The sequence below is a fragment of the Rhinopithecus roxellana genome, chromosome 8 (assembly GCF_007565055.1).
Source record: "Rhinopithecus roxellana isolate Shanxi Qingling chromosome 8, ASM756505v1, whole genome shotgun sequence".
Lineage (NCBI taxonomy): Eukaryota > Metazoa > Chordata > Mammalia > Primates > Cercopithecidae > Rhinopithecus > Rhinopithecus roxellana.
This window is the reverse complement of record NC_044556.1, coordinates 116,879,910-116,905,127: the sequence shown is the minus strand read 5'-3', so window position 1 is coordinate 116,905,127 and position 25,218 is coordinate 116,879,910. Positions and strand designations below refer to the sequence as shown.

Below are 25,218 nucleotides of genomic sequence, written 5' to 3'. Positions count from 1 at the left end.
GTACCTCCACATTGCAGGGTAAAGACTGACCTCTTTTAGCACTGCTCTGTCCCATTGGAACAGCATGTAAGCCAACTAGACATCACCCATGAATTCATTTCAGATCTGTGGAAGATGAGGCAAATGAGACAGAAAAAATGTTTCTAGCTTTTACCTACACAGTGGTGGCAGAGAACAAGAAAGGATGGCACACTTGGAGAAAATATGCTTGATGAATAGCATGATTTGTGTAAACAGACGCCAGAGTTATTGGCAGCAAATAATAACTATGCCATGAGCAAAAATCCACCTGGGCAGTGGCAGCACTGGTATTTACCATGGCCCTTTGGAAAAGAGTGACACATTGCTGCTTTTGAGACTCTTTGGGGGAAAACATATGACAACACTATCATGTTTTTAAAAATTTCAAGACGGTACATCTGGTTACCCTAATCCTAAAGTGGATTGAGCAATCAGGTATACCATGGTAACAAACGAGAAACTGATTCTGGCCAAATTAAGCAGGAAAGGACTTTATTGGAAAGAAGTTGATTAACTCACAGAATCAATGGGAAAGCTGGAGAATGAGACTCAGAAAACAGGCAGATTCCAAGGCAGTGTCTACTATTCTTGGTAAAGCCTTTTTATTTTAGTTTTTTAGGATTTTTTTAACACAAGTTTATCAAGGCGATGAATAGTTCCTATTTCGAGAAGAAAAAAAGATTCAAGCTGCATTTTCTTTGTCTTTATACTTTTAGCCTTGTCTTTAAATATTTCCCAAAATGTTTTATTCTCATCCTGACAGTGCTACTAAAGGCTGAACAAGCTTTCTTTCCTTGTCTGAATTATGACCAAACCCAGAGGAGGTGTTTACTCATCCCCCTATTCATCTCCTACACTGAAAAAAACCTGCCCATTAGTTGTTCCTAAAAAGTATTTTAGGAAATTGGGACAACGTGTTAAAACTGTAAAACAAAAGAGAAATTTCTTAAAGAATACCTAACTTGACCAGCTTGACCAACATGGTGAAACCCCGCCTCTACTAAAAAAAACCAAAAAAACAAAAACATTATCTGGGCATGGTGGCACGTGCCTGTAATCCCAGCCACTCAGGAGGCTGAGGCAGGAGAATTGCTTGAACCCAGGAGACGGAGGTTGCAATGAGCCACAATGTTGCCACTGCACTCCAGCCCGGGTGACAGAGAGAGACCCTGTCAAAAAAAAAAAAAAAAAAAAAAAAAAAGAATACCTAACTTGAAGGCAGGCAAAGAAAGATTTGTACAGGTTGGGCACTGCTAATCTGAAAATTTGAAATCCAAAATGCTCCAAAATCTGAAACTTTATGAGTGCCTATGTAATGCCAAAAGTGGAAAATTCTATACCTGATACATTTGCTTTCTGGTTGTTCAATGTACACAAACTTTGTTTCATATACAAAATTATTAAAAATATTGTATAAAATTACCCTCAGGTTATGTGTATAAACTATATATGAAACATAATTGAATTTTGTGTTTAGATTTGGGTCCCATCCCCGAGATATCTCTTCATGTATATGCAAATATTGCAAAATCCAAAAAAACCTGAAATCTGAAACACTACTGGTCCCAAGCATTTCAGATAAGGGATACTCAAACTATATTGTCATACTGAACGAAGAAAGAATCTGAAGGCCAAGATACGCTGAGGAATAGGCAATTCTGAGGTCAAATCCTGCTTTTGGTACTCAAAAGAGTTAAGGGGCGGTGAGCATTATACAGTATTTCTAAAGATGCCTGTCTCTAATGATGATATTTTTCCATGACCTTTAGCAGCAATCTTTGTTTCTCTAAAATGGGGCTGTGCTTATAGGGCTGCATCCCAAAGATGCTGGCAGGAATAGCTTACAACTAGTGGGGGAAAGGAACTTACTTTGAGAAAACTGAGAGTGCTAAAAATAAGAATAGCATTGCCTTAGAGTCTGTGTTTGTGATTCTTGCAAGAACACAGTTCATCATATATAGAATCTTTTTCTTTACGTGAGAATTGGAGCAGGACCTTTTTTTGCACATGCAGCGAGACATTGTCTGCACTTGAAGCTGATCTTCCCTAGCCTGGTGACGAGGTACCTACACCTGGAGATTAGCTGAGATGGGGGCTGCTGCTCTGAGCTGTCACTCTTCACTCTACCTTTAGGCAATTTTCCTAATTATTGGCCAGATCCATTCTCTGAGCTGGGGAACACCTGCTAAGAAAGGCCCCTCAGACTCACAGGTTCGGTTTTCATTTATTCATTGATGCATTCCACATTTTTTAGCTTCACTTATATTCTTTGCCTTTGCTGTATGCTAGGGATACAAAGTCAACCAAATCCTGGCCCCTGCCCTCAGGGACCTTATAGTTAGAAATGAACTTTACATTGAATTTCTCAAGATGAGGGACTGGTCTTTTAAATCTGTTTTACCAGAACTTAGAGTAGTGTTTCAAAATATGTTTTTGGTTGAATTAAAATTAGATAGTCAAGGGTGGTTTTCCTGGAGGTCAGGGCACCAAAACAGTTAAAAGAATAGTCTGGTGGTCTAAAAATGATGACTCCCTCCTCTGCAAAGCAGAAAACCACCCATGGTCTTCAATTCTAGTCCTTCTTTCAGTGAGGAATTCTTAATTTTTTTTTTTTTGATTTAGAAGGTCTAATTTTTATAGATGTACTCTCTACAGTATAATTCTTTGCCTTGCTTCACTTCTTTTCCTCTCTTTTGCTCTCTCTGCTAAGGTGCCTCTCTCTAGTTTTCCAGAATACCTGCTTTAGTTTATAGGATGAAGCACAGGTTCTTTCTGCACCTCTGTAAATTTCTTTATAGGAGTTTGAAACTCAAGTCCCATATGGTGTTACCAGTGCCTGGACTTGGAGGCCCAGCCTTCCCGTTGTGCCAGCGTGTGCTTGTTTATGTGTGGGCAAGACCCTTTTTCAGTGCTTCTCTGTGTCTGCCTCCCAGGAACTCCTTCAGTTACATGGCCTGATATTTGCCCAGGAGGATGGGATAACATACTTATGGTCAAAGGATGGAAAATATTTCAGTATGACTGGAGCATACTGGGGGCCATGTCAAGGAGAAAACCTTATATGCCATGTCAGGGTATTTCAATTTTGTCCTGGAGGGAATGGGGAATCGATGGAGGCCTTAAAGCAGGAACTGACATGATTGATGTGTGTTTTTAAAACAGTATTCTAGAAAAATATGGAGAGTGGATTGGGTTGAAAGTAGGAAGACCATTTAGTTGGCTATTGTCAAACCCAGGTGGTGGTGAGGACCTGTGTAAAAGGATGGTGAAGATCTTTGGAACCAGTCAGTCTAGGTTCAAACCTGAACTGCTGTCACCTGCTAACCTTGAGATGTTAGGCAAGATACATACATACAAGCATTCTCTGAGCATCACTCTCTTCATCTATAAAACAGGTGTAATAACAATGCCTACTTTATAGGATTTTGAGAGAATTCATTAGGATACTACATGAAAAGTGCTTAGCACAATCCCTGACACACAGTAAACATTTTACATCTATTATCTAGCAGCAGAAATAGAAACTTGATTTAAGGGAGTGACAGTGGGAAGAGAAAAGGATCAAATTTGAGAGGTATTTAGACTTAGCGACCAATTGAATGTGGTCAGGGACAGAGAGGAAATTATCAAAACTAAGATTTCTATCTAGGGCAATAGGTTAAGTGGTATTTTGGCAAAAGAGCGAGGGATAGAGAAAGGATGAGTTTATAAAAAAGAACTAGGGTGGGAAAAGAGGAGATGATGAATGAGGTTTAGACATGTTTAATTTAAAGTGTTTGTTAAATATGCAGATGAGGCTTAAGGGAGTTGGGGGTGTAAGACATAACTGGTAGTTGGAACCTTAGGAGCAAATGAGATTTCTTAGATCAAATGCACAGCTTATCACTACAAAGAGGCTGAAAATGTTTAATTTATCTGTAATTCAAACTTATAGTTACATATTCTTATTAGCCTGTATAGACTGCAGCATAAGAAGTACTTGTTCTTGGTACCTGGTTTTTGGCATCTGACAAGTAGGAAAATTGAAAAACTAAAACAAAAACTCTTAAGAGATAGAACCCCAGCTCAGGATACTCCCCTACTCCAGGGCAGACCTCTTGGGAATGGGAGCCAGAGAGAGGGTATCTCCAGGTCAAACTTCAGTGTCCACAGGGGACTGGCAATCCTAGTCCCCACCCAAATTAGCTACCAGCTCTGAGAGGCCTGATCTGTGGGGGTCCCATGAGAGGTATTTTTTGAAGTTAGATGGATAGCAGCATCACAGTTTCAGATTTGGATCAGCCATGCATGAAGAGTATAGGAAACAATACCCGACCCTCAGGAGAAGGGGCTGGTATTAGGTCCCAGGCAGGCAGGCCAGAGTTCAGGGCAAGGGTTCAGACCCAGTGGAGCAACTGAATTGCAAATCAGGATACCAAGGTGGGAAAACAGTCTCCAAATAAGGTAAACACAAGTTGAGAGAAAGAGATGCTGCCCAGTGGTTGTAGGAAACCTAGGCACTCACCAGGGATCCAGGGTTAGGGCCAGAAGAGCATTTCTAGACCCTACCCTCCAGTGGAAATGGGGGACCTGATAAACTTGGTCAGGGCAGTTTGGGGACTGGATGGCATTCATCTTACAGTTTGAAACCTGTGGTGCGGAAGGAGGGATTGGCATTTTTACTTTTATCTCCAACACTTCACTCCGTGGTTCTCAAAGATCCAATAAACTGACATTTACTTGGAATTCTAGTCCTGTCTTCTCCAGATCTACCTTTAGCTTAGAGTCCCATTGTGCCTGTGCGTATACACATGTGTATGCATGTGTGCACACACACACAGGGTTACTCTCTACTTCTGAGTTCCAGGAGGTGCATAAGTGATGTGCAGTGAGGAGCATACCCAGGCAACAGTTCACTGTTGAACCCTTGATGACATATTCCAGCATTCTTGTGCAGGTTTTGCCCTATATACACTCGACATCTCACACCTTGATCTCTGTGCTTGTGTAGCTCTAGGTTTGTAACTTCACGGAAGTCAGCAGACTGCTCTTGATAGCCTCAGCAATGTTAGCAGCTACATTTATTGAATGCTCACTATATACCAGGTATTATTCTAAATACTTAGGACACAATCTCACTTAACCCTCAAACAACTCCATAAGGTAGTTACTATTATTCTGGTTTTGCCAGCAAGGAAACTGAAACTCATCAGAGTTGAGTAATTTGCTTGAGGTCATGTAGAGCCTGGATTCTTACTTAGGACTGACTAGAAAACCCATGCCTTTAAGTATCATGCTATAAAAAGGCAGATGTTTCTGAGAATGTATTTTTTATTTTTATTTTTTTGGAGCATGAGTTTATGTTTATGTAATAGAAGCTGAGAATTGACCAACCTCTATTAATAATTGATTAAGAGAGGCCAGTGGCTTGCTCAAATGGCTAATCTCGTTAACAGAGAAGAGAGCTTGGAAAGTTATTCTTAGTAATTATCTAATGAACAAAACCCCAAACTTTCTCTCTAAAAAAATAAATAAATCTCACCACACTTTTGTACAGCACCCACATGGGTGACGAAATGGTCTGTACACCAAACCCCTGCAACACACAATTTACCCATGTAATGGACCTGCACATGTACTCCTTGAACCTAAAACAAAAGTCAGAAAGGAGAAAAAAGGAAAGGCTAGGAAATGTGATTTCCCAAGCAGTGCCAGAGTAGCAGTGGAGCAGAAAAGAAGTGTGGTCAAGCACACAGCCTTGTATGGGAATGGTGCCTGTGAGTGGTTATCCAGCCTCAACCACTGCTAATTGAAGTCATTTCACCTCACTTCTTCCCATTTTTATTACCTGAAAAATTGGGGTGTAACTAAGGATTTGAAGAATAATTACAAGGTTAAAAAATGCACTAGAATTTAAGGAGAAACTATAAAGAAATTGATTTTCCTAATCAAGCTACGTAAGTGAGGGAGAAAGGAATTAGCCACATCAACATTTAGTGGTGGTGAAGGGAAGCATGGGAACTAGGGTTCTTCAGTGGGCTTCCAGATGGAATTGTTTGCCTTTTGATGGGGCTGATCTACATAATCTGGATGTAATCAAGCCTGGTGGTGATGGATGGTTATCAAGATTCAGGATGGGAGGTGAGGGGAAAGGTTGGCAAGGTGAGGGAGAATTGGCATTTGAGACCTACTCTTTACCGGTCACAGTGCTCTTCTACTGAGTCTACTCTCCAAAGGTGCCCAATGAAAGAACGTTTGTTAACAACTCAGAGAGTAAGTATTATGATGCTCGTTCTATAGGTGAGGAAAATGAGTCTCTGATTGCTTAAGAAACAATCACTAGTATATGATCAGATGAGATTCAAAGCCATTCCTATTTGATGCCAACACTATTTTACTACACTTCTGACTCATTTAACTAATTTCCTCTGCAAAGTCCTAGAAATTCCCATATTAATAGCCATTCACTTGCTCATACATTTCTTCATTTATTCTGTAGGTAGCTATTGAGCACAGGGTAGGTCCAAAATGCTTTGAGATTTGATGAATCTCAAATACTCTGTTGTATTCACTTCCAGATGTTACAGAATGCAGAAACCCTTTTCCCCAACAGGAATCAGGACCTACTTTTTCATCGTTCCTTTCACTGAATAGAGACATTGGTCTGGATGTCAGAAGATATGAGTACAAATATGTATCTTTCCCTTGTCAAGAGTCCTTCAGTAAAGAGGCATATTCATAAATAAGTTTATGCTTTAGCTGTGGGAGTGAGTTGGCTTTGCAGGATGTCATTGTGAACACTGGCACTAATAAAGGACGGGACCCCATGGAAAGTAGTCCTTTATTGCATGTCTCTGCCCCAAGCTACTTGAAGCTGACTTAGCAGTCTCCTGGATTCAATTTGGAACTTCTTTATCATATCTTCATATTCGTTTTTTCTGCCTCTCATCATAATTCTATTTCTGCTTCTAACCTCACATCAAGCTAGAAACTCTTGACTCTCCCATTCAACTGAGAAAGTTATGTTCCCTTTGCTTGGAATTTCTGGATCTTATCATTGAGTTCATGTGGGACTTTTGCTTCTCAAACACTCCCCTGGTCTCTCATTCACTGAAATTTCTCATTCTTTCCTGGTCACCAAGCCTCAGGTTGGATCTTTTTACCACTTAAACTTCTCATCTGCTTTTTAGCACCCCCTCCTTTTTCCTTCTTTTGATTACCCTTCAAAGCTTTTGAACTTAGTCTACTGCATTTGATCTGAAATCCTCCATTTCTCTCAAAGACTGATTTTCCTCTTCATCTATGTCCCCTTTGCTGGGTCACCAGCTGGAAGGGAAGTCACTTCCTCCTGAAGTGATACTTCCTGGCTTCATTGTCATTATTTATCAAATATTTGTTGAGTACCTATGGACTTCACAAGCCAGGGCAGCAAGATAAGTCTGACAGGCCTGACAGGCATGAAAAGAAATACCTGGAAGACTGTGAGAGTAAATGTCTAGAAGAAAATGCTGGGTGTACTGATAGCACAAAGGAGGAAGTGATAAACTTATTGGTCAGAGAAGGCTTTACAAGAAGCCCTTGAACTGGGTTTTAAAAGATGCAAAAAAGTTGCCCAAGCAACTTTGTGAGGGAAAAGCATCCCAGAAACAGGAGACATCATGTGCAAAGACCTGGAGGCATGAAACAGGATATCCCACTGGGGAAGCTATTAGTTGTTTGATACTCTTGGAGCTTGGTGCTCAAAGAGAGGTGTTTCAAGAGGCAAGAGGTAAGGCTGAGGAGGTAAGAGGAACTGGATGATGGAGTACCTTGCCAAGGACTTTGGGTTATCCTGAGGGCTATGGAGGATGAGTGAAAGGTCTTAAGAAAGAGAGCCATAACAATCAGTTTAGAAAGATCATCTGAACTGTAGCAAGAAGAGTGTACTGGATGTTGACAGATTGAAGGCAGGGAAACCAAAAGATTATTGTAATATTACAAGGAGGAAATGAAGAGAGTCTAAGCAAAGGTAATAGTAATGGGGTTAAAGAGGAGGGATGAAATATTAAAGATGTTAAGAGATTAAGTTGACATGTCTTAATGCCTGACTGGATATAGGGAGTGAGGTTGTATTGGTCCACTCTCACACTGCTATAAAGAACTGTCTGAGGCTGGGTAATTTGTGAAGAAAGGATGTTTAATTGACTCACAGTTCCACAGGTTTAACAGGAAGCATGACTGAGAAGACTCAGGAAACTTACAATCATGGTGGAAGGCAAAGGGGAAGCAAGCACCTTCTTCACATGGCAGCAGGAGAGAAAGAGAGTGAAGGTGGAAGTGCCACACACTTTTAAACCATCAGATCTCATGAGAACTCACTCACTATCATGAGAACAGCACAGGGGAAACCTGCCCTCCATAATCCAGTCACCTCCCACCAGGCCCCTTCTTCCAATTTGACGTGAGATTTGGGCAGGGACACAAATCCAAACTATATTAGAGGGTGTATTTCTGCACAAGGCAACCAGATAGATATTAATGCCATTAATTGTAATTGTGAAAATGAGGTTGAGGGGACACAAGTTAGGGAAGTGAAGTGGAAAGGTGTGACTATGTGGTGGAAGGTGAGGTCCAGGATATGGACACTGTTTGGACATGTTTATTCTGTTTTGCAGCCATGGTCGAAGGCCTTCAGGTCACGGTGCCTGACAAGAAGAAGGTGGCCATGCTCTTCCAGCCCACTGTGCTTCGCTGCCACTTCTCAACATCCTCCCATCAGCCTGCAGTCGTGCAGTGGAAGTTCAAGTCCTACTGCCAGGATCGCATGGGAGAATCCTTGGGCATGTCCTCTACCCGGGCCCAATCTCTCAGCAAGAGAAACCTGGAATGGGACCCCTATTTGGATTGTTTAGACAGCAGGAGGACTGTTCGAGTAGTAGCTTCAAAACAGGGCTCGACTGTCACCCTGGGAGATTTCTACAGGGGCAGAGAGATCACAATTGTTCATGGTAATAATGCCCCTATTTTGAATCTAGGAATGGGAGGGAGGTTAGTTTCATTCTTCCCTTCCCTTATGTCAGTAAGGTGATATCCTAGCCTCTCACCCTTTCAGACCCTCAAGACTTTTATTTTATTGGAAATGAGAGCATCAAGAGACCTATCATTGCTTCAGCGGGATGGTGAGGGGGAAAAGGGTGAATCGTGTAAAATCTCTCGAAGACATACAGCTGAACTTTGGAAAGAGTCTTTCCAGAGCCCAGCATCAAGCCTCAGGAGCTTGTTTTTAGAGCTGAATTGAAACGGGTTTTAGGGGAAAAACTTCTTCAGTCAAACATCCTATACCTTGACATTAGCCTTTAGGGTCCTTTCCCAAATGTGGAAAGCAGACTCTTTGCAGGGAAAAGGGATGTACGCATACAAATAACAGAGCCAGGTAGATGCTTGACCCAAGCCCCAGGTGGTTTTGCATCAATTCCACCCTTTCTCTTGCTCTCTAAAGCTCTGGAAAGGTCCCAAGAGTCTGATATGACCTATTTGATTATTTGAATTTTGAAGAAGTCCTGTGATTTTAGCTTATTTCCAGGAGTTCAGAATAATTCTGGCATTTTCCTGGCTCTTAGGGGCCTCTGCAGGCCTGGTTCAAAGCCATCTCCTACTCCTGAAACTGGACTAGAACTAGACCGGTTTCTGGCAGGCTCTAACTGTCCTTCCTTAGAGGTGCTAGTTTTTGTTATGGTTCTGTTGGTCTTGTTTGTTTGTTTTAAGCAAAGCACACATCTTTCAACCACCATCCAGATAAAGAAAAAGTACTGCAGATACCTTAGAAGGGTTCTCCCCTCCCAACCCCCATTGTTCAATGTTTTTCTTTCAGAGGACAGAGTTTTAGGACTGAGTCCTTCTTTTTGTGATAACAGATGCAGATCTTCAAATTGGAAAGCTTATGTGGGGAGACAGCGGACTCTATTACTGTATTATCACCACCCCAGATGATCTGGAGGGGAAAAATGAGGACTCAGTGGAACTGCTGGTGTTGGGTAAGTGAAAACCACAGGTGACATTTTCATCTTAGACCGCTTGCACTTGCACTGTATCCTATACCTCTTCTCACTTCTACCCCTGTGTGCATTAGCAGGTTGCATACACAGTTTTATCTTTCATGCACATTTCCTTTTAGAATATGCTGTTTATGAGCAGTAGCTGTACTTATTAGGTCTTACTTCTTGAAAGCTATGACCCGCCCCCCGCCCCCACCTTTTGTCATTGTCCCGAATATTTCTTCTGGTTTCTTCGTTTTTTTTTTTTTTTTCCCTTTCCACTTTCACCTTTAACCTTGATTTCTCTGTCTTGTTATATGCTAATTTTGAAGAAAATGCTAGAGGCCTTTGAAGCAAGGTAGAGATTACACAGAGATAAGAATTCACTGATGTGTCAGAACCTCTGGAGACATCAGGAATCTTTTCCCACTGGGTTATCTCCACTTAAAACAATCATAAGAAAAGATAGCTGTAAACTGGAGAGTTCAGTAATAAAAGATGCCCAATAAAAAGAGCTGCTTGGGAGATGTACTAGTGTTTAATTGGAAGCCAGATATCTTGAAACCTAAAAGTGTCCAAGTTATTCTCAAAGCAAATACATCTAATCCTTATTAATATTAATCTCCTCATAAATGAAAACTCATTACTTTTGGCTACTTTCCTTTTTTGTGGATTGGAGGAATGTCAGTGGGAGCTGACCTCTTTGTATGAAACTGAAAATTGAGCACATATTTTGTGCTCTATTAATGTTGTTTGAACAAGAAAATTAGAACATACAGAAATAAGAAAGGAAACTGCATAGTTATAGGGAAAAAGGTAGTTCAGGAGATACACTTAAAGCCATTTTTCAAAAGAAATTCCATTTTTGTAGCTTCCAAGAAACCAGGTGATAGCAATTTGGAGGAATTCGTAAGGGTGCCTCCTATTAAAAGTAAATGAGGTTGAAGGTTGATTGGTACCGTATGCAAAAATTGTAGAGAAACTCAATCCCTAGGGAGAAAGTGGCAGTTGTTATTGAAGATTTTTAGTTTTAGTCTTTATCATGATTGTGTGACTTTGGCAAAATAACTATTCTGATGCCTTAACATATTTTTTATTGTTTTACTTTACAAAATTATTTTATTTGATTTTATTTTTGAGACAGAGTCTCACTCTGTTGCCCAGGCTGAAATGCAGTGGCTCAATCTCAGCTCATTGCAACCTCTGCCTCTCAGGTTCAAGTGATTCTCATGCCTCTGAGTAGCTGGGACTATAGGCGTGTGCCACCATGCCCTGCTAATTTTTTGTAGTTTTTAGTAGAAACAGGGTTTTGCTATGTTGGCCAGGCTGGTCTCAAACTCCTGTCCTCAAGTGATCTGCCCACCCTGGCCTCCCAAAAGTGCTAGGATTATAGGTGTGAGCCACCTCGCCCACCCAGCCTCATTATATTTTGTAAATTGGATTAAGGTAATAATGGTCTGCCTTATTAGAAGGTTGACTTAATTCAAACAAAGTCTTCGGGTCCAATATATAAAGTGTAACTTGTGACTTGTAAAAGAATGGAAATATGACTGATATTCAGCAGGAAATGAAAAAGTAAAAGGCTTATATTGACATTGTAAAAGAACATAGGGAGATCGGATCTGGGATCTACTGTGACTCTGTAAATCAGAAAGGAATAAAAAGACACATTTTTGCTTAATCACAACTCTAATAGCCAAGTTTGAAGGAACAAGTGGCTCACGAGCCCACAATTAGCTAATTGCAAACATAGTTATTTGGCCAGGGCAGCCATTTGCAGAGAAGTAATTGCCTGTGCAGGAAGAGGAGGCCAGGTAAAAACCACTTTAAATAATTTGGTCCCAGTTGTTCTGCAAACATGGGGAAATGAATAGAGTGAAAGCTTTGTCATCTGAGGATGTGTTAAAGTGTATGAAGGGCAGTCCTCTGGATCAAAACATGCAAAGCAACTTGGGCAAATATGCTATTCTCAAGGAAAAAAAGGGCCAGCAGCGGAGAGGTGAGTAAAACAGAAGTTCAGATGACAGTGGTTGCCAATTATGGGAGGAAAGATGAAGAAAAAATATCAGTATTAACTCTAAAGGAATCATAAAGGAAAACTTACTGAGGCTGCAAATCCGAACTCGTTGCAGTAGAAGCAGCCTGTTCATGAAATAGAGACATGCTAGGGCTCTTGGTGGGAAAGAAACACATCATTCTGTTTTGTTCAACATTAGAGATGTTCAAAGCATGATAAATTTGTCATGGAAACTTTTTAGGGCAACACTAGCTGTGTACTTATTTAAAGGGGTTAGTTTGAAATCTACAAAAATTTTTTTGAGTCCATAAAGCACTGTATTTACTTTCCAAATACAAAATTCTGAGTTTTTTTTGTCTTCACACCTCTTTATACAGTATTTCAAAATGCTGTCACAGTTGTAAAATTTCTTATTTTGGGATTATTTCATCCTGCTGGCCTAAGTATTCTTTTTATGTGAGACCAGAAGAGCAAGCTGATTTCTGAGTTCATTCCTAAGGAGATGAAGACCTCTGTGGGAAGATAACTGGGACCCACAGTTTGCTAATTATAATGTTCATGAACCTGGTTCAGTCACTGAATTTTATATGAGGGATGATTGGAGGATTTGGTCTAGCAAAAGTGGACTTGGAACAGTGAGCATGAGAAGTGTCTCCAAATATCTGAAGTGAAATTATATAGAAGACAGAATGGAAACATACTCTGTCTAGCTAGATAAAATGGAATCAGGAGTGGAAGTTACAAAGGGAGGGAGTCTATCTCAGTGTAAAAGAAGAGCTGGAGACTTCTAACATTAACAACTGGAGACATCTAAAGATGGAATAAGTATTCTCAGAAGTGAGTTCTCTGTCCCTGGAGGTACTTATGCACAGGAAAAGGTATTCAGTTAAGTTACTTTTGAGCTTTATTTCTATTCTAAAGTTCTTGGTTTAAAAAGCAGATGAACATGATTGATGTGACTCCCTTGATGAATAAGAAAATGATCTCCCAGGAAATCAATCCTCATGACAGAGATAAATGGAGAAACAGGTTGGTTATAAGAACATACAGGGTGATTGATGTTCATTCACAAGGAACCCGGAGGAATAAACTGTGGTCTTTTGCAGTAGGTCAGGGCTAAGAAGACTAATCTCTGAAGAGTGAAGAAAGAAACTATTGATGGTGGCTTGAAAGAGTCAACTGCTGTAGCTTTTCTTGAAGATGATTACAAAATGGGGAGCAGAAAATAGGTTGGAATTACAGAAGATTAATTAGTAAAGAAAGATGGGTTAAAGATATAAATTAGAGGCAAAGTTAAGAAGAATTTGGTTTCTTCATTATACTCAGAAACGTGAGGATGGAAAAGTTGACGGAGCAAGATTGTGAAGTATCTTATATGCAAGACTAAGAAGTTTGGACTAGATTCTGAAGGCTTAGGGGAACCAGTGAAGAAATCTGAAGAGAGGAATCGGATTAGATCTTAGGGTCAGAACATTTATTAGCAAGCAGGGTAGGTGAAGTTTCTGTTGACCCAGTTTGTTCAGTTGTCCCCTGCTTAGCCTTTTGAGGCTGGGGCTCTTCGTGGTTACTTTATCAAGAAATAGAGAATAATTAATTCACCGAAGTGAATTAAGACACTGTTACGTAAAAGAAGAATAGATGTGGTATGCCAAAACAACAATGTGTGTCTACCAGAGGATGCCATTACTACATCTAGCACTAATACTAATGTACACTGAAAATAAGTTGTAGTTTATAAAATTGTTCTGTAATAATCTTGTAAGGTAGGAGGGCAGGTATTATTTTCCAAATGAAAAAATTGATGTCTATGTTTTATGACTAATATCCCAGTTAAAAAAGTGTCATCGATCAAACTCAAGTGTTTTGATTCCTAGCCTTATCTCCTTCCGCACTACCACATGACCTGTCTGTATGAAGAAGCTATAGAATAAGCTATGTTAAAAAAAAAAGTTACTGCTTGAGGCCATGGGTAATGATTGTTACTTGCTCCAGGTTTGCTTCAGTATTTCACTTTATTTCTTAGTCAAACTGCCCATAACCATTGACCGAAGCTCTGACTTCAAAGGCATAGTTGTTATTGTCTAGATTGCATTCCTTCCCACTGAGCATGACTCACCCCTCCTTCCACTCTATACATCTGAACCATCCACAAATCACTGTGGATGGCTCTTTCAGTGGTTTCAGAAATATCCGAAAACATGTGATTCACAGAAATGGGAGGACAACCACTGATTCAACATTAAACACAAAAACTATACTGAACACCCTTTAATATCTTTTTAATGATTCAGAAGGTAAAGTCATTGTGAAGTTGGAAATGCATATAGTGTTTTGGTGCTTTAAGATGACAGTGACAGGTACCTTAGAAATATTTAGACAGTCATTTGGGATCACAGGGCCATACCAGCAGTCACAGAAGATGGGAGTGTCCAGAAATCTGTCATCCAAGATTAGAAATTTGTCTAGGATCAATGATAAGGACAGGCTGTTTATAATCTGGAACCATGCCACTGTTTGGATAGGAATAAAGTTCCCTGGGGCATCTCCAGCTGGCAGGCAAAGGACTTCACCATTTCAGGAAGGCTCAAACAGGGAAGTTATTTTAAAATCTAAAAGCAGCTTTCCTTGTTCTTATGTCTTTCGATGTACAATCTGAGGGCTTGACCCCTTCTTTCTGATGTCCTATGTGGTAACTTGTTTTTTTAAAGGCCTTTAATTAGAAAAAGGGGAAAAAGGCCTGGGAGGAAATGTGACTGGATGAACACCCCTGCCTGTGGGCCAAGAATAGAATAAGAGGATATGAGGGAAGGGGTATTTAGATTCACCTTAAGGAAGACGTTCGTAATGGGAAATAACAGTTTTTGGAAACTATGGATGGTTGAGGGAAATTATAAGAAACTCCTTCTCTGATGAACTTTTAATATGGAACAGGTTATCTTGTTGGTGATATGATAAACAAGATGGTTTTTCAGAATACCTTCTGTGATTTTGACTTTATTTAAAAGATCCACAGATGGCAGAATTAATTCTCTATTGAGGGTGATACCTCAAATACTGCTGTTTTGTGTTATTTTAATATTGTTTCTGTTTTAGAAAAAAAAGATACATGCTTATTGTAAAAATTTCAAACAAAACAGAAAAGTATAAAAGAAAGTATCTCCTAAAGATCTCACTATCCAAAGCTAACTGTTGTATTTTTCAGAACTCTTTTATTGTAAGGGATAGAGGCTCAAACTGGCTTAGGGGAACTCTGGTAACAGATAATTTGATTTAGGTAACAGATAAATCCAGGGGTATTCCTAGCTTCAAGCATGGCTGAGTCCTGGGTTTCAGATTATGTGTTAAAGAATCTCTGTCTCCTTATCTCCATCTCCTGGCTCTGCACTGTCTATGTTAGCATCATTTTCAGGCAGGATCTTTCTGCATCAGGCAGAGATGACGGCCCCCAGCAGATCCACCCTTCCATGGTCTTTAGCACCTTCTATCTCAAGAGGATAAAGTGCTTCTTTCCCCATAGTTTCAGTAAAAGTCCCGTTGTTGGGGGTGGCCTTTGTGTGAGAGGACTGTACTATACCACCAACCCCAACTGAACCCTATGAACTGAAGGGAAAAAGGAAAAAGAATAACTTCCTAAAGAAAACTCTGGCAATTTGTTTCCAAATGAAGAAAAGAATGTCAGGCAGGCAGATAACAAACATTAACATTTTGGGAAATTCATCCATTTGTGCTTCTTTATGGTCCAAATTTACAAACATTAACATTTTGGGAAATTCATCCATTTGTGCTTCTTTATGGTCCAAATGCAATGCTAATCCAGGAGGCCAGAAATAGGTATGCTCCCAGCAGGTCCTTGTGAGTAGGCGCTCATTTGGGATTGATTCTTCCCCACGGATGTAAGGCCACAGAATTGCCTTTGTTTTCCTGTCACGCTCCTGTTTTTTCTTCTATCCCTTCCTGTGATTTAACCAGAAGTACAGTTATATTATGTAGACAAGTGGTAAAGGAATGGGCAGGTGTGTGTGTGTGTGTGTATATATATGTATATATATATGATCAAATTACAGTACTGTGCCTGAAATTGTTATTCTGCTTTAAAATAAACTTCTCCGTCAACTAGTATTAAAAAGCCATTAATAACCTAATATAAAATCAGTCAATTCTTGGGAGGGGACGTCTCAGAATTCGCGATTGACTTTAGGGATGTTTGATGGGAGTGTGTGTCTTAAGGCTATGCAGGAATGTCCCCACACCCGCCCCTGTGTTACTGCTGCCTCAGTTTGAATCCTGTCCACCCCCACCCCTCTGACTTTAGTTCAGTCTCTTCAGAAAGGCTACTTGTTGCCAATGCTTCCCCTCCCTCCTTCTCCACCTCTTTGCCAGCCCCAGCCTGGTGCTGCTAACCAAGGAGATTTGAAGATTAAAAGGGCCTCAGCTCCCAGAGTTCCCATGGCAACAGCCTCCTTGGAGGTCTTTGTTGCCTGCTAAAACTTTGATCTCTGAGAGTGGCTGCTGCTGTTTCTTTCTAAGATTTACAAACAGAGGAAGAGGGAAAAAGAATTGGGGGAGAAGGAAGAAAAAGTTTACTCCTGGCAGAAGGGAGAAAAGGAATTAATTACAGAGCCACACTTTCACCATAAATTTGGAGGCTACTTCTTTGGAACATCTTTTGACTTGAGCTGTGCCTATATTTTCATTTGTAAACTCAATTATGCATCAGATATGCTTCAGATTATGCATCAGTAGGGTTGATTACCCCAAAGAAAGCAGAATCATCCTTTCTATCATCAGCAGACACCTGTGCCTTCAGGTGTCCAGAACAGCTGAAATAACTCCATAGTTTCCCATGAGAGACAGAAAACAAATGAGTAGTGGTTTTTCAGGCCTCAGCCCCACTGCCTTTTCTCCCAGCATTCTCTCCTAGCTTTGGCCTGCTCTGCCCTGAGCTTACCTAGATGCCCCTGCTGGTCTTGTTTTTAAAAAGAACCAGAAAAAAAAAAATGCATTGAAGGGATGGAGGAGAGGGAAGAGCCAGAAACGTTAGCCAAATGTCAACTAGAATCTGATTCTGGTTAATGACTACCAATAACCTTCATTCTATTGAATGAAGAGTGGCGTAGGGCTTGTGGTTCCTTCAAAGATGTGAGATCATGCCTTTCATTCTTTGCAAGAAGCTTCCTTTGGCCTTCAGACCTTTCTACTCCATAATCTCAACTTTGCTCTTTGATAGGCACCATGGGAGTGGAGTCAGTTTTGCTTCAATTATGATTTGTATTTAAATTATGATTTTTAAAAATGGTTATTTTTTGCATATTATATCCCTAGCACAGTGAGGATACAAAATAAAGAAATGACAGTGTCTTGTCTTTATAAAAATTACTGTCTTCTGGTGAAGATAAAAGGTATATTTCTGAAGCAGTTAGAGAACAATACAAGAAAATATTAAAGCTGTATTTGGATATTAAATATGTGGGCCATTGATTCTCAAGAAGGGGCAATTTTGCCTTTCCAGGAGATGTTTGACAATGTTTGGAGACAATTTTTGGTTGTCACACCTTATGGGATGCTGTGGCATCTAGTGGGTGGAGACTAGGGAGGCTGCTAAGCATTCTACAAAATGCAGGACAGCTCTCCCATTCCCCAAAGGAATTATCTGGCTCCACATAGAAATAGTGCTGAGGCTGTGAAGATGATCTTGACCAAAGGTCTCTCTGGATGTTGGATAAAGTCCACTGTGAACAGCAGAAGGTTCGGGGACAGGCAGCCCTGGACTCAGTGCAGTAATATGAACTTGGACAAGTCAATGTCTATGAGCATGGGTTTCCTTAGCGGAATAAATGGGGAGGGGTAATAAAATTTACATGAAAGACCTATTGTGAAGATTAAATGCACAAAGAACTTAGTAAATGTTAGCTCCCTTCTCCCACCCCTTACCACTCCCCACACCACATCACCAGCGTGTCATCCCTAATCTGAGGGAACCCTCTTTAGGGAATTCTACATTTGGGGACTCCTGCTAAAGAGCTGATTTTCCCTTAGCACATTCCACGGGCAGAGGCTTTAATGGCTATCTGTGAATTGGCAATCCTGTTGCTAATAGATTCACATTTTCTCAATGACATCTGTACTGTGTTTTGCCAGTGGTGACCCTAATCAGCCCAGTGGAAATCTTCCTGTGAGTGGATTTGAAAGCATTCTGTCTCAGCATGCTATCTTTTGGTTGCTGTTGGAAGCCCCCATATCTCAGTGGATGACCCTTAGTTAATTGCAGGGTGTTTACTGCCTAATGTAAATACAAGGATTAGGTCACACAGCCCAGGCCATTTGATGAAGTCTGGAGGGGTCTGAAGAACACTGAACTTGGATTAGAATCTGGGTGGGCTTGGGAAGACTTTAGATAGGGTGACTTTACAACTTATCATCCAAACTAGGATACTCTTGAGAATGAAAAGGGGGGACTTAATTTCTGGCAAGACAACAGGCATAAACCGGAACTGTCTAGGCAAACTGGTGTGATGGTCGCGCATCTTTAGCTGCTGACCACCTTGAAGGGTCTCCCATAGATTGAAGAGAACAGAAGATCCAGAGGGCTGGAGGGGAAATTAGTGTCGGCTCACCTCCACCTGCGGAACCCTGCTGCTAGCTGGCATTTCGTTCCTGGGGACCTATGTATGTGCACATACATCTCCATTCATCTACATACTTGAATCGAGCAAAGGGGCCCAGCAAAGAGATGGGGGGTTGACGTAATAGTTGTTTTCTGAAAAATTTGCCCTAAGATTTTTGAACCGTAAATGACGTCGGTCGCGGCCGTTTACTGCCCTGTGTTAAGAGAACAAATGCGGTCTTGCAGGCGCTATTTCCCCTTCCCTAAGCCCCCAGCCACCCCGGTCGCGCCCACCGCCCCCTCCTCACAGCCTTTATTCCGCCTCACTATTTTTGCTTCACTTGTTGCTCATCACTGTGGGAGGAAACTCGGCCTTCAATTAGCGCGCATTCCTGGCGGCCCGCGGTTGCCGTGGTTACCCCGGGCAGGAGCCGGAGCAGCTGGGTCAGCTGCATTGTAGTCGGGTGGACCCGCGCGGGCCCGAGCGGGGGAGGAAACGGGGGCGGGGGGCAGGCGCGAGAGTGGGTGGCACCAAGAAATCGGCTCAGCCCCTGGAAAGAAAGAATGGCAGCTCTTGAAAGCCGGGCAGGAGACAGTCGTCCCATTTTTCTCCAAAGCCAGCTGCCGCTATTCAGGCGTGCAGGTTTGCGTTCACACGGGGGCTGTGCCTCCGACTTTGCTGAATTGGCTTCCCATGAGAGGATCTGGGAAAGGCCCCATGGCCAACCCCTTCACACTAAGGGGGCTGGCCACGGAGGAAAGGGCAGGAACTCTTGACAGTTTGAGACGTACCAAGTGTGTGCCCCTCTGTGTCTGCCTGAGACCGCCAGGGCCTTTTTTGGTTGAAGAAAGTGGCCATTCTTGCTATCTTTATATCTGTGGTAGTCTGATGGATGGAGCACAGTGACTTCAAGACACTATGCTGGGCTCCAAGAAACTCACTTTCCCCCTTCCATGACATCCCACACTCCTCCACGGCGTTTTAAAGTCAATCTAGCAGTCTTCTGCATTTCACCTCAGGCCAAGTAGACCATGTTATATTTCTAATAATCATTTGTATTTAGTCGGTCTCTGGGGGTGGAGGTTGAATCACTATAGCACTTTGTGAAGTCAGATTACTTTGCAATCATTTTTGTTGTTTATTTGTAGCAGCATGGTGAGTGCCTTTTAATTAGCTCATATTGTGTTATGATGTGTTCAGTGATCATTTTTTTCCGGTTGCAACTTTAAAAGGTGCTGAGAATTTCAGTTATCTCCAACATTTCCTACATCCAAAAATTATATTTTAATTACATAAGTAGAGCAGTAATGCCAAAAACATGAACAAATTTTGGGGTCATTCACTATAAATATTAGGAGACTAGAAAGCACTTGGTGCACATTTCTAAATGAAGGATAAGTGAATGTTTTGGGGTGGTGAGATATTGGGAAAAACACTGGAATTGGGGTGAGTACACCTGGTTGTTTTCCTGGCTTGATCATTAATGAATTGTGTGACATGGAGTAAGATTCTTAACCTTTCAGAGCCTCAGGTCCCTGAAACATAGGGTAGAATATGGACTAGGTGACCTCTAAGATCCTTTCTGGTCATAAAATCTGATTCTAGGATTCTGTGGGAATAGAATTCAGCTCCTTAGGCCAAGCTTGTAACTACTGCCAAAAACAAAAAACCAACCCCAAAGCATTTATTAACAGTTAATTGTAGATAGTCCAATACTAGTTATTTTATGGATAGAATTCAGTTTCAGAATTTTTCTCCTTTAAGACTATAATTTAAAGTGAACTAAAATGTAAAGGACACAGAAAAAGTAAACATATGAAATGCTTAAGAACATAGTTTATAAATATATATAAAAGAAAGGGAGGCTATATCCACATTTGTGATAGATAGTCATAAACTATATTTATTAAATGCATGGTTGCCATGGGAATATAGAATAAAAACTGGGATGTGTGTGCCCTTGGGAAATTTCCAATCTATTTGGAATTCCAAATAGCCATAGAAACAACTTAACACTTAGAAGCATAGCCATAGAAACATCTTTACACTTAAAAGGGCCAGAGAAAGGCATCTGTTCTCCTCAAAGACATAGGAGTGAAACATTTTGGAGGGTTAGGAGCTGACAGAACAGGGGGTGGATACAGTACATCCCTGAAAATGGATCTAGGGCATCTGAGGAAAGCTTGAAAGTGGGATGAAGCTGAGATGTGCATTAAACATAGGGAGAAGAGGGGAACCACACGGAGCTGGGGAAGAAAGGCATTCCTCACTGTCTTGAACAGAAAGTTCATCTGTATAGTGTATTGACAAACCCTAGGAGGACTCCAGCTTAGTAAGTTTAAAGAAATGGAGATAACTCTCCTGTCAGCAGTGGTGTCATAAAGATAAAGGAAATGTTATACTTCCTTTTCCTAAGTTCCAATGCATTAAACAATGTGTTGTCAAGTGATTGAGTAAGCAGGTTCTGAAAACAAGTTTGTCCTAAATCCTGAACTTCTGTACTTTCCATTGCAACTTTGGAGGCTTGGAAATGATTAGACCTTGGATTTAAGTTTTAAGAGTAGAGACCAAAACAGTCTTTTTGGCTGAAATTTTTATGTGTATTGTATCTCTGTAATGACTTCCTCAAAAATACACTAGGCTGGTGATTCTCAGCTCCTTGGTGTGGGGTAGGGTGGTGCTTCTGTCTCCTTAGATAGCAAGATGGCATTTGGGGATATTCCAGTGACTGGAGAATGCTCCTGGCATTCTTCCCTGAGTTCAGAAGTGCTAAACATTCTGCAGTATATAGAATAATGCTGCATGAAGAAATGAATAGTTCTTTCATATTTTCATTAAAAGCCTATTTCCACCCGAGGTTGATAAAGTCACTATAATGAGCAGCAAATCAGAAGTCCAGCTAGAAACCCTGCTTACTGAACAAGGGGATTTGCTACTGGAAACACTTCAAGTTCCTGATGGGTGGGTGAGGTGCCTCTTCATGCTGGGCTTCTGGAGATGCCAAGTATAGAGCATAGTCCCTGCTCTGGAGGGGTTTCCATCTTGCTAGTGGAGGCACATGTAAAAGTAAAGGCCCACTACAGCCACGAGGTAAGTGCTTTAGTGCAGGCATGTGCAGTGGTCCTAGGGAGCATGGATGAGGAAGCACCTTCTTAGTGCAGCATTCTTACAGGACTCTGTCAGAACATATCTCAGTCTTGCGTACTCTATGTGGTAAGGAATTGAACAAAGCAGTTCAAATGCTTATCTGAGCAAAGAAAGTAAGTAAAGTTTGCTTTGAGGGGGCTAACCTACCAAGAAAAAGGTGTAAAAAAAACTTGGGGAAATGCCACTAGGACATGATTTGTTGTGAAATGTGCAAAGATAATGTTCTGAGTAGAAGTGGGAAACCAGGCAAGGACTAGGTCTCTAGGGAAAGGCCCCATGACCAGACAGAACCTGATGTCAAAAATGCAAAGAGGGCTGATGAAAATTAATTTGGTGGGAAGATTTAATAGGTCTTGTGGCACAGAAGCAGATAACTGAAGCTGAGTTCTGTCTGGGCTAGACTGTGAGCCTCTCAAGTGTCTCAAGGGAACACCTCTTGTCCCCTGTGTCTCCACCTAGCTAAATATAAATTTCACTGTTGAATGAATGAATGATGAATGAATAAATGAGGGACATTCCAACCGCGAGCGGGTTTGCAGGAATGTGTACAAAGAGTTCAGTTGAGGATAACTTCAGCAGTGGCAGTGGCAGAAAACAACTGAAATGGGGAATTTTATAGGTAAGATAGGTAAGTTATTTTATTCACAATGCATGTTTCTACCCTGATTATTTAATCCAAAGTGTGTGAATGTGATAGAGTTTGTGACAGTGTGATATGAAACTGGCACTCGTGTGTGTGCATGTACAAAGTATTAGTATGCCTGATTCGTTTGGTCTATTCATGTGGAAATTTCTTAAAAGTAATGGATTCTGCAAGGTTTGGGGAAAACTGTTGGAGTGCTTACATAAAAACTGTATATTCCACTGATAGTTTGAGCTGTGGTTTGAAAAGAGTAAATGTGGCCTTCTATTTGCAGGGCTTGCTTTCCATCCTTTCCTCAGACATTAAAGTGACTTGTAATTGCCACTCTTAAACTGAATCCTGGAAGAATGATAGTGATTCACAAGTGTTGGTAAAGTGCTGCTGAAATCTGGGATGTATTTACTGCAATTGTTTAGACTGTCTAAGATCAGGCCTTCATTGATTATGATAGAAGAAAAGATAAAGCATTTCTAACTAGCAATAGCATTTCTTAAGAACTGTTAGGGAAGAAGCTGGAAGTGGAATATTTTCAGAAATACAAGATTCCAGCATAAATCCACTTTTAAAAATGCCTTTAGCTCCAATAAAATATAAGTAATGGTGTAAAACTATAGAGCTTTTCACCGTCTCTGCTGTTGACATGATATATTGGTATTGTCTGCTCTCCCAAAATTCCTACTATGTTTTGAATTCTGAAGATATTTAATTTCGCCCACTTTACTGCACATATCACCTATACTACCCTGCGGCTAACACTACACAGGTGCATTATGGGAAGCCTTCACCTTCTGAAGCATCAGCTGTTGACTGTTGCTTCAGGGGGAATGAGAAGCTTGATGTATGTCTTCCTGTTAGAGTGACAAGCTTTGTGAATCGCCTGTCCATATGTCTGATACACCCTTTCCTTATTTTAATGTTTTCAATTATAAAAGTAAAAAAGTCTAAAGTAAAAAATAATGCAAGTTCCTTCATTGTTCTTCCATGATGTCCATTCTAGCTCCCTAGAAGTAAGAAAGGCTAGCAATTTGGTGCGTAATACTATTGTTTCCAATCTTAATTTGAACATTGGTGACTAGATCTTGTATTTACTATCTTTCTGTGTGTGGAAGTAATGTTAGAATACCCTCAAGGTAACCTAAACAGCCTATGGGGAAATGCAGCTTTGTGTTTTACCATCCCATAAATTTATCTGTGTGTGTATACCCTTCAGAGGTTGCAAACTCATGATTTCTGGGCTCTATACAGCCTGCAGACATATTGTGTATGGCTCACCCAGTGTTTTAAAAATAATTGGTTGCCAACATTTGAAAATCAAGATATTTCACATAAAATCTGGGGCCTGGAAAATATTGAAAAATAAGATGATCTGAAACACTGAAGACACATTTCTATGGGGCCACAAGTGGCTAGGGGTGACTAGTAGCAGCCTCCTAATAACATCTCCCTGTTGTATTACATCTGGCTAGCTGTACTCATTTGTATTACCTGCTGGTCCCCATAGACATTTGAGTTTTTAACTCCAATCACTGAGTATCAGATTTGGGAACTAAAAGTTATGTAAGTAGAATGACCATATAATTAATTGTCCAAACTAAAATGCTTTGAGAGTAAAAAGGGGTGCTATTAAAATTACACCTGAACCACAGGCATAATCCACAACTGTCCTAGACAAACTAAGATAGATGGTCTTTCTGTTTATAAACTACTCTATTCAACCCCTTCATTTTACTAATGAAAAAACTGAGACCCTGAAAGGGAAAGTAATTTGCCTGTAGTAATCACCAAGTGAGGTAATGATAAAGTTGCCCTAAGTACTCTGACTCCCAGTCCACTGCTTTTTCCAATATAACATGCTCTATATAATATGTATGAGCACCACATCCTCCTTGAATGTATGGATTTTTATAGTTAATTATCACAGTCAGTTTGCTATGAGAGCCCACAAATTGATAGCTTATATCATCAATGACATTTCTATCATGAATTTAAGTAATGATTTGGACCATAGCATATCCAGAGATGTTTAAAACATTGGTAGTCTTGAGAAGTGGAGAGTAAACACTAACAAAGTTTCTGATTTTACAAGATACACCAAGATATATATTTACAAGTGCTAATTATGCAGACTGAAAAAAACACAAAACCCCACCATCAAGTATGTATCTGATAACTGGATTTTTAAAAATCAGTATGTATTGACTTTTTGATCATTGATTATTGCCTGGCCTTTAAGAAATCTCCAGGAGCTCAAATTCCCAAATCTTTGACTAGCTGTTTATTACCTTGTTGAGTTTCCAAGAGATATTTTTATAGAGAACACTCAGAGGAGACCAATGCATGCTGTCTCTTAATGACTTTCTCAAACTTTGGCCCCAAATCTGTACTAGTTTCCTACCCTAGGGAACTGCGTAAGCCTTAGGGGCACCTCTTAGTCTCTTATGAAGGCTTAGGTCAAAGACTAAACTGAGAAGACACCTTTTTCCAATGTCCCACTTGACTCCTACTTGTCCTTCCAAGAGACCTTGCCAGCGGCGGAGCCATCTTACCATGTCAGCTGCATGAGATGGAGGACAGAAAAAAGGTAGCTGTATTTGCCAAAGCCAAAAGCAGAGTTGGCCTAACTCACCCATCCCATACTTCCTTACCTTGGAATATATACTCTGGTCCCCACTATTTTTTTAAACATGGGACCATCACCCACATAGACTAGGACACATGTTACCACGCTGGCCTTGTAGAGTTGAGGAGAGCCAAGAAAAAGTGAGCAAAGACCCCTCTACTCCACTCACTAAA

General features: G+C 40.7%; 1 protein-coding gene across 1 annotated transcript in view; it reads left to right on the top strand.

Annotated features, from left to right (window-relative positions):
- ILDR2 (immunoglobulin like domain containing receptor 2) overlaps nucleotides 1–25,218 on the top strand; it is a 56,677-nt gene that overhangs the window by 8,317 nt on the left and 23,142 nt on the right. The window contains exons 2-3 of the mRNA XM_010373377.2: nucleotides 8,655–8,987; nucleotides 9,894–10,013. Of these exons, the coding sequence (XP_010371679.1) occupies nucleotides 8,655–8,987; nucleotides 9,894–10,013 (453 nt within the window). The remainder of the gene's footprint in view (nucleotides 1–8,654; nucleotides 8,988–9,893; nucleotides 10,014–25,218) is intronic.